This window comes from Vipera berus (assembly GCF_964194415.1).
Source record: "Vipera berus genome assembly, chromosome: 6".
NCBI lineage: Eukaryota > Metazoa > Chordata > Lepidosauria > Squamata > Viperidae > Vipera > Vipera berus.
Window position 1 is genome coordinate 77,743,692 of NC_138208.1, and position 14,444 is coordinate 77,758,135.

The following is a 14,444-nucleotide window of genomic DNA, read 5'->3' on the forward strand; positions in this document are numbered from 1 at the left end:
AATCCTCATGATTAGAATCCTGACAGTGGAACAAAAACCAAACAGTAGGACAGAAAACGTGAGACAGCAAATCGATATGACATAAGAAACAAATTTGCCTTGCATTCCTAGTAATGTATTGAATGTAATATTGCATCAGGTGTAGGAGATTTTAACAACACCAACAATAATAATAATACCTACATATCAAGTTACAAAAGTAATTTGAAATGCAACACAGGGAGCTCACATTAGCTGTTTCAAAACCTAGCAATATATCTTGAGGAACCACAGAGCTTAAATTAATACAAGCAGCTGAGTTATCATGCCAAGAAACTTAATATTTTAAGGGCAATTCAAGTTATTCTCTTATCTTCTCTCTCTTCCTCTCTCTCTTTTCTTTCTATTTCTCTCTCTTCTGTCCTTTTAATTTAATCCTCTCCTTCTCACCAGGGAGTTTTCTAAAGAGAGAGAAAAAGCAAAAGCTCGAGGTGACTTTCAGAAGCTAAGAGAGAAACAACAACTGGAGGAGGACTTAAAAGGATATCTAGACTGGATAACTCAGGCAGAAGATATAGATCCAGAAAATGAGGATGAAGGCATGGATGAGGAGAAGCCCCGAAACAGTAAGAAACTCTTTCCTGTTTTCCTTTTTGCTTCTAGCCAGATATGACTTCTGAAGGTGCTCAGCATTTTGAGAAGCATCATGCGCTGAAATTTCCTTCTGAATCAAATATTGCTTTATAAAAATAGGATGGGGATAATGAAGAAGTCAATATAATTACTATGGATTCCAGAAGATCATGCCTTTGCCTGGCCTTGTGTATAACAAAGGAAAACTGGCATATTATTTCTATTATATTATATTCTATTATATGATTCCTGAGAGATGTGGTTTAAAATGAGCTTTGGGCTCCATAGGTTTACTGAACTGCAATTCACCCTTTTCCCTTTGAAATAATTATCTTGAATACTTCAAGCTGACTCAGTCTTGTGTTGGTGTTTGTAACATTTCTGAAACATCCTTTTGCCAAAACGTTTCAGGCCAAATATAAAAGCAATACTATTTGTAAGGTAAATACAATACCAGGATGGCCCTGTGGACTTAAATAAGCATCTAACATACTGTGTGCATTATGAGAATAATAACTGTAGAATCAGAATGAAATGATCATCTGTGTGATTTGTGAAATCACATGATTAGAGAAATATCAGTTCCACTTCATGAACCTTGCTTTGCTATGGTGGAAAGGTAATATTGCTTTGAATGATGTCACTGTTCCAATCAGCACCAAGACGATATGTTGTAGATTTTCTCAAGGTATTTCTGAATGTACTCTTATCAAGTTTATAATATATCAAAGAATTAGCCAGATTATCTTTATGGGGGGAAGGATCAATTGGTTATCTGAGCTGTTTCTGTATCAAAATGAAAGATATTCTTTGGTTGCCAGAAGCTAACATATTTTTAATTCATATTCTGCTCTTCTACATGATGCTGCTGGAGGTGATTTGGAAAGCAACTACAGTATTAGACATGGTCCTTCTTTTGCCATGCAATGCTTAGAAGAATGTGCTTCAAATAGCGACCAACATTGCTGTCTTGTCTTTCTATCTGTATGGTGATCAACTTTTTGGCAGAAGTTCAGAGGGTACTGTATGGCACATTTAGACCAGTCCAAGATCGTGTGAAATAAATGAGTATTAAATAAGTAGTTATTCCTTTCAGAGCCTTTCACAATTTTGTCTTCTTGCTTAGGTATTGATGACTTGAACTCTGAGAGCTGTGATTCCTCCATTAATAAATGTCCTATTGATTCTCTGTGTCCAAATCAAAGAGTGGCTGATTTTGCTTTCTTCCAAGCTTCCTTGCTGTGAGGTCCTTAGTGTTGTCTGGCCCTGAAATATTGGAAATATTTATAAGCTAGCATGAGTTATTTTATTTTATGTAAACATTTTTGATGTGTATGAATTGTGTAAGTTTGTCTTTACTATATAAGACATTAGGCTAGGTTAGATTAGGGTTAGGATTAGATTAGAGTTATGTTGTTATATTGTGGTCGTTAACCAGCACAAGACTTTTTAAAGACTAGATCTTCAAAATAGTAGTTGTGAGAATAAATTTGGAGGTGATGAGATTAATCATTGTCATAGAATCATTGGTATAATATAGCAATAATATGACAATAACCTTTAGGAATTAATCATGAAAGGTATATTGTCTAGTTTTTTAAAGCAATACTTCTAGATTAGAAATTTCTCAGCTATATAGAGAATGGCTTTTCTAACAGAAAAAGGCAGAATTTGAAAAAATACAAATAAGAAAAAATATTTTATTGTTATATGTTATTAGAAATAATGCATACAACATGACAATAATTAAGTCAAACAGCAGAAAAAGTGGCTTTGCAGCTACAAGTGTTTTTCTCACAACTACAATTTTTTTCAATCAGCTGAAAAATGCATACTATATAAACTACAAACAGGAGGGGATCTAGCATCCCAGGTAGTGGGACGTTGATTGGTTGATGATTTTGGCTTTCCTTTTAACCAAATGAGTTCAAAGTCAATGGGAAGATTTACAATTTGTTCATACTTCAGAGGGGAGGCTTATGCAATCTGAAGTTTGATTTAGTTGTTAGAATGAATTATCTGTATTTCAAAACACATGTAAAATTTTCAATTAAAAAGGGGAAATAAGCCCAGTTCCATAATATACTCGTTAAAGTCACTATGAGTTTCAGTTTTATTGAAGATATAAAAGTACCTGCCAAGTACAGGTAGTCCTTGACTTAGAATCATTTGTTTAGCAACTGTTCAAATTTATGACAGCACTAGAAAAAGTGACTTATGACCAGTCCTCACATTTATGACCATCACAGTCCACATGTTCATGATCCAGGAGCTTGGCAACTAGTTCACATTTATGATGGTTGCAATGTTCTGGGATGACGTGATCACCATTTCTGACTTCTCAAACTTCAAGATTCCAACAAGCAGAATCAAGGGGAAAGCTAGCAGGGATGGTCATAAAATGCAATTGTGATGTATCGCTTAACAATCACAGTGATTCACTTACTGACCACAGCAAAAAAAATGGGTGTGTTCACATGATACCTCACATAATGACAACATAACAATGAATTTTTCGGTCCTAATTGCGGTCATGACCCATATCCTTAGAATAATCTATTTCTTTTGGGATGGAAATCATATATCAAACTTTTTTTTTGCAAATCCCTTGTATTTGAGTTTCCTACACCCAGTCTAATGAAGAAGCAAATGCTATTAGAATATTTTGGAAACTTTGTTGATTAAATAAGATAAATATTTAAGGTACGGTACATTTAAGGTAAATATTTATTCTCCTGTTTTCTTAAATAAATAATATTCAGCAGTCACAGAATTCAGTTGTGAAAAGAAGAAATTACAAAGAAAAGGAACTAGAATGTTGACTAATGTGGATATTTATTCCTCGAACACAAATCATGTTATTATACCCTGTGGAATTTATTAAAAAAAACAATGGGAGAAGGATTAGAATACAACATTGCCTATTTTTCTTTCTTTCTCAAAGCGGTGGAAATTCAGTGTGCAACTATAAAGATATTAGCTATGCATTTAATAACAGGCATTGTGTAGCCATAACTGTGCAGAAATAATGGTTGAAGTAGTGATGGAATTGCTGGTAGCATTGGCAACATTCACAATGTTTGTACAATAATCTGTAGAGAAGTTGGGGGGTTTTTTTAGAACAAAGAAAGCTGCAGCTTTGTCTATGCTCACTCAACTCTGAATCCTATCACTGTTATTAATCTGTGCTGGGATGAAACAGCAAAGATGTACCACTTCCTTAGAAAAATTGGAAATGAGTGAGGCAGATTTTAAGTCACTAGGCTTAAAATCATAGCAATTCCTTGTGTTAACAGTTTAATAAATAGTTTCATAGCTGCTAAAATATGTGAATGACTTTTTTATTCCTGAAGCTATCAGAAAGGAAGAACCAACGAATTTGTGTAAAATTAGCGGTGTAATGAAGGTCCTTCAGGCTGTCATCATTTTGCTTAATTTTTCCACATTTTCTTGCCAAGGGAAAGCAATGTAGAAGGAAAAAAAGAATTAAAACCGCTTTCTAGCCTTTTATTGATTTCTACCAAGGGAAGGTGTAAATGAGTTTAGCTAAATGGAAGCTACACGTAGTCCTTGACTTACAACTGAAATTGGGATCAAAATTTTGGTTGTAAATTGTGACAGTCATAAGTCAAGGTACCCATGTGACTGGTCCTGATTTTATGGCCATTTTTGGCAGTCCTTAGGCAAATCATGCAGTGGTTAAGTGAATCATACAGCTGTAAGTCCAAATCCATTCTTCCTTTTTCTGGAAATGAGCAGAAAACATCTCAAATCATGATCACATGACCACAGGACATTACAACCACTCATAAATGTAAGCCAGTTGCCAAGCACCTGACATGTGGTTTTGTGACCATGGGAGAGGATGGTATGACATGAAAAACCATAAAGCACCCTTTCCAAGGGTACAGTAACTCCAAACCACCGTTAAACAATGGTTGTAAGTCAAGATCATGTAGAATCTGTTTCTCTAGGCAGTAAAAAAGTAGAATCTTATTCAAAATACTCAAACACTAAAAAAATCTCAATAATGACTCCTCCCCTAATTCTGTGGTCTGGATTGTGGATTTAAAAAATTCATTTTATTCTAGTAAAATTGTTATAATAACCAGTTTAGCTGTTATTACAGTTGTAATAACTAGTATAGCTGTTATAACCAAACTAACTAGTACGGCTATTTGTACATGCTTCTTAATAGCTACTTAATGGCTCTTTCTTGGCTGCATGGCAGAAAGAGAAGTATTGGTGGTCATTCTTTCCTGGTCTTGAGGTCTCCACGAAGACCAGTGACCATATTTGGTCAAACAGAGAAGTTTGGGAGATAACTTTAGATTAGAAGACACAAAAGAGCAGAAGATAGGAAGTAAAGTTGTATAAAGAGACTTCTCTTTTCTTTTAGAGAATGAAAGGGAAGAGAAGAACATTCAAAATAAGCAGAAAGGAGAGCAGACCCGTTCAGGAGCTGCAGGTGTGAAGAGTGTTGAAGTTTGTATTTGATTTCAAATAAGTAGGCAAAATTCGGGCTGCAGAATTATGCTGTAGCATTACTGAATTTTATTCAGTCAATAAAACACAAACTTCTTCTGCTCTAAGAATGTGTCCAGATTAAATAGATATCTAGAAGCTAGTTGCGGAATGCAGTAGGTAGAGATAGTTAAGGTTAAAAATTAGTTTGGTGGCTGTCTGAGGCAAGCTTGTATAACACTTGCCCACACAAGGCCTAAACTAAAATAATTATATTAGCAATTCTCCAGCTCTATAAATGCTTCCAAACATATTCACAGATTTCAAAAAGCAATTACTACCAAAGCATTAAATGTGCCTATTATGAAATATAATTTGATGCTATTTATCCATCTATCTAAAGAAGCACAAAAGCCAAAATCATGCTCCTGAAAAACATGAGGAAAGCCATTTAATTAGAAAAATCCTTGTTCAACTTCTTTGTTCCAAGGTGCAAAACATTAGGCTGTACAGAATATCTTAAAGAGTTTTTCCACTTCAAAGAGTGTGTTGGTGCTAAGGAAGCCCCACTTATAAACCACTGTGACAGCCATGTCCTTTGGAAGGCTAACTGTGGCTGCTTCAAAGCCTTCTGCAAGTGCTCATCTCATGTGTGGCACAGCCACTTCTCTACCTGGTAAATTTAGTTATTTTCAGGTTTGCACACTGCCATAATCAAGGGATTAGTCATGGTGTTAACATAATGTAAAATAACAAATTCACAACAATAAACACCTACAGTGGAATAATAATAATAATAATAGTCAGCAGGAGAAAAGTCAAGAGGATCACAATGATTGCAGACGAAGTACAATAAAGAAGAAGAATCCAGCAATCATAATTTCTCAAAAGTCAGAAGTGTTCCATCTTAAGTAGTTCAGTACCTACTTGTAAAATCATGGCAAGGCAATGTCTCTTTTGTAGCTGCCCCTCTTCTTTGGAATAGTGCTCTACCTGAGCTTAGGTCAGCACCAACGTTGTTGGCGCTCAGGCAACAATCAACTCCTGACTGTTTCATGAAGATACTAAAGCAAGTCCCCTGCCTATAGGAGGCAGTTGTTAGTTTTGGCTTGAGGGCTGGTCTGCTCTTATTATTATTTGTTTGTTTTATGCTCTTTATTTTACTTCTGTAAGCCACTATAATTGCTGGAATTATATGAAATGAAATCAATAAAATGCAAATGAAACTTTTGAGAAGATGCTAGTTCTTAAGGTGAGCTGCAAAAGAGAATTGGTACTTCAAAGCCTTCATCCTTCCTCACCTCATAAGTATGGCAGATACAAAGCATATCCAACAGGAATGAGCATATAGGATGGAACAATTCTGTGTGAAGGCAGTCTTGAAGGTACCTAAGAGCTGAATTGTATGGGGCTTTAAAGATTAATGCTCCTCTTGCTTTACCAAGCGGGTCTCAGACCCACCTCATGGTAAATATTCTAGGGGCTTTGTGTGGGGGAGTAAGGACACGCAAACTCAAATTTAGCCCTCTGTCAGAATTATCCACCAATCAGAACATTATTGTGATTTTTCCATGGTTTGCCATCAGTTGGTGACCTTCGGTAGTGGGGAAGACAGCAAGTCTAGCAGATTTAACCAAAGATTTTGTTTAACCTGCCTTGTTCATCCAGTGACAACTCAGAAGAAAAGCTATGAAGACACAATAGAAGCTGACAATGGATACAGCATATTTTGCTGGTTTTTATTTAGTTTTCTGCTGTCTGAAAAATAAATGGATAGCACTTAAATTCAACAGTCTGGGAAATACCCACTGTCTGGCCTGCTAAAGGCAAGAATTAGAATTAGCATGTGCTTTCAGAGATTTTAGTGATCCTAGGGAATGTTTTGATACATATAATATAGCCTTACAATTTCAACCACATGAAATTGCTTGGTTGGGAGACCTTCTGAGAATTGTACGGGAGCTGGTTTGAGCCCTTTGAAAAAAGAGTGGCATATAAGTGTAATGAATCGCGTAGCTTTAATGATTTAGTATAACTCACTTTATTCTGCATTTATTTTAAGAACTACAGAAAAGAAGATTTAAATTCAATGTAATATATTCATATGTAACAGCATATCATCTGAAGAACAACGATGCATTAATCTGCAACTGTAACCCCAATTTTAAGGTGGTTTTATCTGTTGGCGAAGGGCTGGCATTTTTCTTATCTCTTGTGTTTCCTCAGGTATCTCATTTATAAGTCTTTCCCACTGAGCAAGTGTAGTTTTGGAGATCTGACAAGATCCCTACCACTGACTGAAACAGCAAAGTATGAATGCCAACAAGAAAGAAAGGGTTTCTGATTTATCAGTACCCTTGTGAAAGAGCCACACACAGCAGTAAACCAAATATTCTTGCAGAGAAGCAACGGGGTTGGGGACTGCTATGAATGTAAATGTTGTATCCAGGGGAATGCATTGGACTTGTATAGATTTTCTCTGTAATAGGGAGGAAATTATTGCGATTCACTATTAGTTCATTCTCTCTCAGCCGAACCAAGCTCTCTAGTTAGTTGTGGTGGGGGGCAATAGGAGAGAGAACACTATATGCTTTGTTTGAGTTCCTAAATAAAAGGCAAAATATAAATCTAGCAATAACAAATAAATTAAGTGTGGTGGAATTGGTGTTTCTGTTTTGATTATACTTTCTGGAAAAGAAGTAAATGGCATTGTGGAACACCTATGGATTGTTCTCTAAAGTATCTTTCATAATGAAACATTATTGTTATTTACTTGTACTCAATTTCTTCCAAAGCTTGCAACATCTCTCAATATTATTATTATTATTATTATTATTATTATTATTATTATTATTATTATTATTATTATTATTATTATTATTATTATTATTAATTTAATTTGTATACCGCCCTTCTCCCGAGGGACTCAGGGCGGTGAACAGGGCAATACATAAAAACTAGATACAAAAATTAAAATTATTAAAACATGATTAAACAATGCCCATAAATTAATACAAATTTAAAATTAAAGTCATTTATAAAAATCCAGCAGAAAGTGGTTTTTTTTAATCCAAAGCCATACATGCATTTTTATCAAATCATAAAAATCAGAAACTGTACAATTGTAACCAATCAGTAACAATAATAGCAACGTATACCAAGCAAATATTTCATCTACGCGTTAGTCCTTGGCGTATGACCACAGCTTGGTCCAGGATTTCCACTGCTAAACAAGGCAGTGAGTTGTGCCCGATTTCATGACCTTTTTTTGCCATCGTCGTTAAGCAAATCGATACAGTTGTTCACTGAATTAGATGGTTGTTAAGCAAATCTGGCTTATCCCATTGACTTTGGTTGTCAGAAGCTGGCTGGGAAAGTCACAAATGGTGATCACATGACCCCAGAAGGCTGTAACTATCATAAATACATGCCAGGTGCCAAAATCCCATATTTGATCATGTGACCAAGGGGACTACTGTGATGGTAAGTGCAAGAACTGATCATAAGTCTGTTATAACTTCGATCTCAATAGACAAATAATTGTTAAGTCAGGAACTACCTGTATTTCATTCTAAATGCTTCTAAATAAACTTGTCTCTTCTTTTCACTGTGCTTTTTACTTGTTCCAACTGAACTTATGAAGACTGGCTAGACTAGATTTCTGGAACAAGACTGTATAGGAAAACTTTTAATGAAGTCAGGCTGTTGCTGTTTTAGGAAACTGTTATCAATGATTTTCTTATGAAATTGAGTGGTCACAGATCATGCATTCTTGGAAAGCCAATTACTGCATTGTTTTGATCCGGCTTCAAATCCCCACTGAAGTTACTAACTGACCTTGGGCCAACCAATCATATTCCTTCTCAATTTTGTCTTTGGGATTACTTTAAGAATAAAATGGTGGGGTGAATAAATACAATGCCCTCTTTTAGATAATGTGGTAGTGGTACTAACAAAATAAATGGATCTGTGACAAGGGCTAAAAAGCTCTAAGAGACAGATCACAGTTATAAGGCCATGTGGGGAGGCCTAGGTGCACCAGATCTTGAAGTACATGGCACAGAGAGTTAGTTTTCTGCATCTCTTTGGTGCCACCCAGTCATCATCTGCATTTTAACAGTCTGTTTATAGTAGGCCTAGAAACGTCATTACGTCATCATTGCTGTAAAAATAAAATATGCTTCTGGTAGATAATGTCCTAAATTGGTGTAAGTATGCTGTTGGGTTAGACTAAGGGAGATGTTAGATACTGACTGTGCCCTTTGTTATAATGTTTTATTTTCCATATGCCTTTGTTTTCATTTTGTGTCCTTAATTCCCACAATGAAAGATAGAGGTGGCTGTCCTACATGTAAGCTGAGTTCCTTATTTCTTTTTCTTTTGATCGTCCCTGGCTGCATGTTCTCTGTTGATGTCTTGTTCCTGGTACTTGACCATCTTGTCTGTGAAAGGAAACACTCCAGCTGATAAGAAGAAAGGAAAGTTTGCTTGGTTTAGTCACTCTACAGAAACTCATGGTAATGTTCCAATGTTCTCTGTGTTCATCCTCTCTGTACATGTGTGTGTTTCTCTGTATAGTAGCTGTGCAGTCTTTTGGTGCATGTGTCTGTTTCTGTTGCTTTTGCAACATCATGCTGTTGTGTTTGAAGTGGAAATCTTCATTTACGATCAACATTTTGTTGGTATCCTCAGAATTGTATTGAAGATTATCAAGATCATTTAAGCATCTGAGACATTTTATCTGATGAATACTTCAAGATAATTCTATTTTATGTATCCTGTGCTGTGCTAATTTTATTTAGCTATTGAGTGAAAAATATATGACACCAATGCTTTTTTTCTATAAAAAAAAGATGCCGGAACTCTCATCTTGTTAATCTTTTATTTATATAATTTTATTTATATATTTATTTGTGTAATTAAAAATATATATTCAATTCTTAATGCATCTTTCAGGCATTCACCAAATAAGCTAGAATTTGTTGTGAGCGTCTCCTTAAATACAAACAGCTCATAAGCCAGACCTACCTATATTAGCAACCACATTATTGAAGGCTTGTACATACCATTTTAAAGATATAATCACATTGGTTCAAGTGAATGAGATGCTCCTATAACCCAAAATGCATGCTATTAATTCATCCCTGCCAAAATAGTTATTTTCATCAGACTTAATTCATGATGAACTTAGAACACTAAGTTCTGTTTTATCAAATTAATCATGAAGACAGCATAGTAGGCTGCCATAGGGGTGAAAAATTGTGGGATAGCTCTCCTATGTTTATATACTGCAGGTGGGTATAGTAAATATGGAATATTATTTTTTTTGTCTACTTGGAAAATGATGTGTTGCATTTTAATAGACAAGGAGACAACTTTTGCATAAATATGACATATATTGAGTTCCTTTTGGAAGGACTAGCAGTGGGAGATAATAGATGTCTAATACAAGTGCATATACTGCCTTCAACATATATGTGTTTAATTGATGGAGTCATGTTGCTGACAAGATAATGAATTGCAAAGAAATTGTTATTAATACATAAGTTAAACATTTTGTTTCTATTTCTTTACAACTGCTGATAAAAAATGCCCTGACTATGTTCAAATTATACACCCAAGAGAACAGGCTTAGGTGAGGGGGAAAGTGTTACAATTCAATCTATTTATGAATATTAATGTCCATAATTGCCCAGTGTATTTTAACAGTGATATAGAACTGTCCTATGAGGAGCTTACAATTTACATTTCTTATTCTTGGAGAATTAATGACAGAAAGAAAATGGATTGAAAAAAAGTAGATGCAAAAGTAACATTAAATAAATATGAGAAAGTATAGTTGCATATCCTTAAGTAACTTATGAAAAAATGCTTAAGATTACCACTTCAGATAGACGTACAAAATATGCAAGAATTCAGATAACCACTAAAATAGTAGCCATGAGACACAATTCCTGGCTGAGGGAGTAAAAGAGACTAAGTTCCCCTCTCCCAAAGGAGAATAAAGAAAGACCCTATTGGCTTTCAAAAGCCAATAGAGAAAGTAGCAAAGCTTGTGCAAAAGTTGAAAAAAATCCTTTAAAAAAAGGTGCCGGAATGCCGTTCTGAGCATCCTATGAGAAAAAAAGCCCTGTATGACAGTAATCATTGTAAATCAGCTATGATCAGTAATGGCTGATGCTTTTTGAGGCTGGTGGAGTAAGAAACAGGACAGCTAACTACAAACAAATCCATGCTTAGTGAACTAGGTTAAAAAAACAGCTGGAGCAAATTGTAAGCAAAGCCAGAATCACAGTAGGTACTTTCAATGTCAGATGTAATTAGGCACTCAAATAAGCAAATACACTTTTAGAGGCAAGTAATTTCAATACCATGATTGCAAAGGTTAGAGTTGGGAAGCAAAAATAATTCTTATAATTATTTTGTATGTACAATACAAATGCAGATTAGGGGCATCATCCATGGACATTCTGAACAGAACAGAACAGAATAGAATAGAAACTTGGAGGTCTTCTAGTCCAGCCCCCTGCTTGAGCAGGAGAACCTATATTATTTCAGATAAGTGACTGTCTAGCCTCTTCTTAAAAACCTCCAATGATTAGCTGAGTCCCAGTATATGCACTGAAGACATCAACATGGCGTCCACTGTTGCTTAGAGAATGGAGAAGTTGCACAAAATAAAGAGGAACAAGAGAATAATCATGCACATTAATTAGCCTGCCCAGTCACTTCCAGAATCATAGGAAAGAAGTACCGGGGGGGGGGGGAGGCTAACAAGAGGTAGTAATATGACTACAGGTACTCCTTGACTTATGACCACAATTGAGTCACCCAGATTTGAAAACAATATCTCCTGTTGTACTCGCTCCCATAGAAATATGGGTGTTAACGTGTTGTAAGCGAAGGGCAAACTAAATGTGAAGTTAAATGTGTGTTTGAAATAACTGTTCATTTAGTGAATATTATTCTCTCTCCCTTAAGCAATCTTCTCCTTTAGGAGCATCTCCTCTAAGCTTTACCATTTCTTCAGATGTGCAAGCAAGAGAAAAGAGTGGTGCTCCCATTTCCTTTCTCTTGCTTATGGATGTATCTATCACAAAAAAAGAATGGTTTGGCTGGCTAGAGAGAAGCAAAAACTGGCTTCTTTAGCTCTGGGTAATGCAACTGGGGTGTTTTTAGCTGGTTTTATACAGTTCCTGAGGACCAGTTGTTAAAATGTCACATAGAAGAGGAAAGAAAGTCCAGAAGGCATCTCACTAATTTTAAACTTTGCATGAGCAGGGCAAGCCAAAGTCATAACGGAACCATGCTTCAAGCTTTGCTGCCAGCCAACTTATGCCAGCAGAGTGGGAGAAATAGCCTCTAGCTCTAATTGTATTGAAAATATTGGGACTTAATGAAAAATATAAATCTTATTACTTCCTTCTTAATATACAGTACTTCGATGTGTGTAATTGTGCATTTATGGATGAAAATTCCTCCTAGATATTTATATCTACATAGGCCAACTTAGTGCAATAAAACTCTGGGGACAAAATTGTATTACATCACTCGTTCTAAAGCAAAATTATAGTCAGCAAGTTTGAGACTGTGGCTGTTGTTCCTTAATTAGGAAAGACCATAGCCTTCTTTTAATTATCTATATTACCAGACTTTCACTATCCACACTCAAGGATCTCAAGCTATTTCTCTTTACGTCTTTAATATTCTGAGTAGTATCAATTTAACCTTTTATTATTAAAAAAAATACCATCTGGCTTAAAAGGAATTCTTTGTGTGGATCTTTTTGCCCCCCCCCCCCAAAAAAAACCCCACTGCAATTCTCAAGTATTTCAATTTCATTTTAGTTAAATTCTATTATTTCAATCAGTTTTCTGAGTGTGCAATATTAACATACTGTAATGAGAAATGTCAATTCCATTTGAAAGTTTAGGGGGTCATAAAACAGCAAAATTGGTGCTGTTTTATTGGTGCTGTTCATACCATGCTTTTTAAATCTTTGTTGAAATAATTCAACCTTTTTCTTAAAATCTGTTGGTACATCCTGATGAGCAGCAACTTTGATATTTCTCATTTTGAAGGGTTAGCATGTCAAATTATTGCTAGAACCTGTAATTGCCTAATTTAAATAATACCCTGGGCCCTGTACTGCAGCATTGGGATAGGTAATCAAAAGAGCTACCTTCTCATCTATTGTTCTTTGAATTTTTTGTATGGATAGGAAAGAGAGAGCATCAACACAGTGATCATTGTGTGTTCAGCAGTGAGCTGCATTGATTACCGGTCTGCTTTTGCGTGCAAATCAAGATGTTAGTGATCACCTTTAAATACCTTCATGGCATGGGCCCAGGTTACTTGAGAGACCATCTCACCCCGCTGGGATTGGCCCATCCCATTCATGCCGGCAGAGGAGGCATGCTGTGAGCCCCGTCAGCCTGGGGTTCGGGAGGGCCTTCCCTGCTCCTGCCTCCTAGAACATCCCCTTCAATGTGAGGTTGGCCCCAACCCTTCTATCTTTTCGTAAGGGTCTAAAGACCTGCCTCTGCAAGTTGATCAAGTAACAACAGATCCCACCTCTCTCCACTCTGCCCCTGGCCTCACCATGTGTTCTTAGATTTTGATGTTTGATTTTAATTATTTATGCTTTATACTTTATGCTTTAATTGTATATGTATAGACATATTTTTATGACTATAAGACGCCCAGAGTTACCCCATGGTAAGATAGGCAGCCAATAAATTTTATAAATCCATAAATGAATAAATAAAATAAACAACTGATGGTCTTCCATGGGTCAACTACTCTGCTATGCTGACTTAGGAATTCTGGGAGTTGAAGTCCATGAGTCATAAAAGAGCCGAGGTTGCCTACCCCTGGCCTAAACAATCCATTGACCTTCATGGTCCTCAACTTCTCTTGGATGATTACCCAACATTCTATATGCATCTTTGTGGATGGTGGGGAGGGCTTGTCTTTAAGCCTGTGAGAAGTATCTGCTTTTTGTGGTCCTTCAACGCTTTGGGGAGGTATACCTGATGACCTGACATTACTGGAAGAGATGAAGCACAGCTTTTTAACCTTTGTCCCTTAAAGTCTTATAAAAGGGAGAATTTGACTTAATTTTAAGGATTTTGCACTTCATAAGAGATTCTTTTATTCTTTTCTATTTCTTTTCCAAGGCAGGAGAAAAGAAGGACTATTTATGATTAATTCCCTCTCTTCATTTTTCCTTCAGGATTAAAAAAAATCATTATTAAGAACCCTATTTCAATTATGAGGTATATGTAGTTTAGCCTTTAGCTATAACTTTTTGCTTAGAGTTTTGGCTCCTTCCTTCAACTCCCTGGTGTTGACATAAAAGCTCTGAT

At 35.9% G+C, this 14,444-nt stretch overlaps 1 protein-coding gene across 1 annotated transcript in view; it reads left to right on the forward strand.

Annotated features, from left to right (window-relative positions):
* CACNA1C (calcium voltage-gated channel subunit alpha1 C) overlaps positions 1 to 14,444 on the forward strand; it is a gene marked incomplete at both ends in the record, with an annotated part of 519,540 nt that overhangs the window by 364,582 nt on the left and 140,514 nt on the right. Inside the window, one exon of the mRNA XM_081331729.1 lies at positions 433 to 605. Within this exon, the coding sequence (XP_081187855.1) occupies positions 433 to 605 (173 nt within the window). The remainder of the gene's footprint in view (positions 1 to 432; positions 606 to 14,444) is intronic.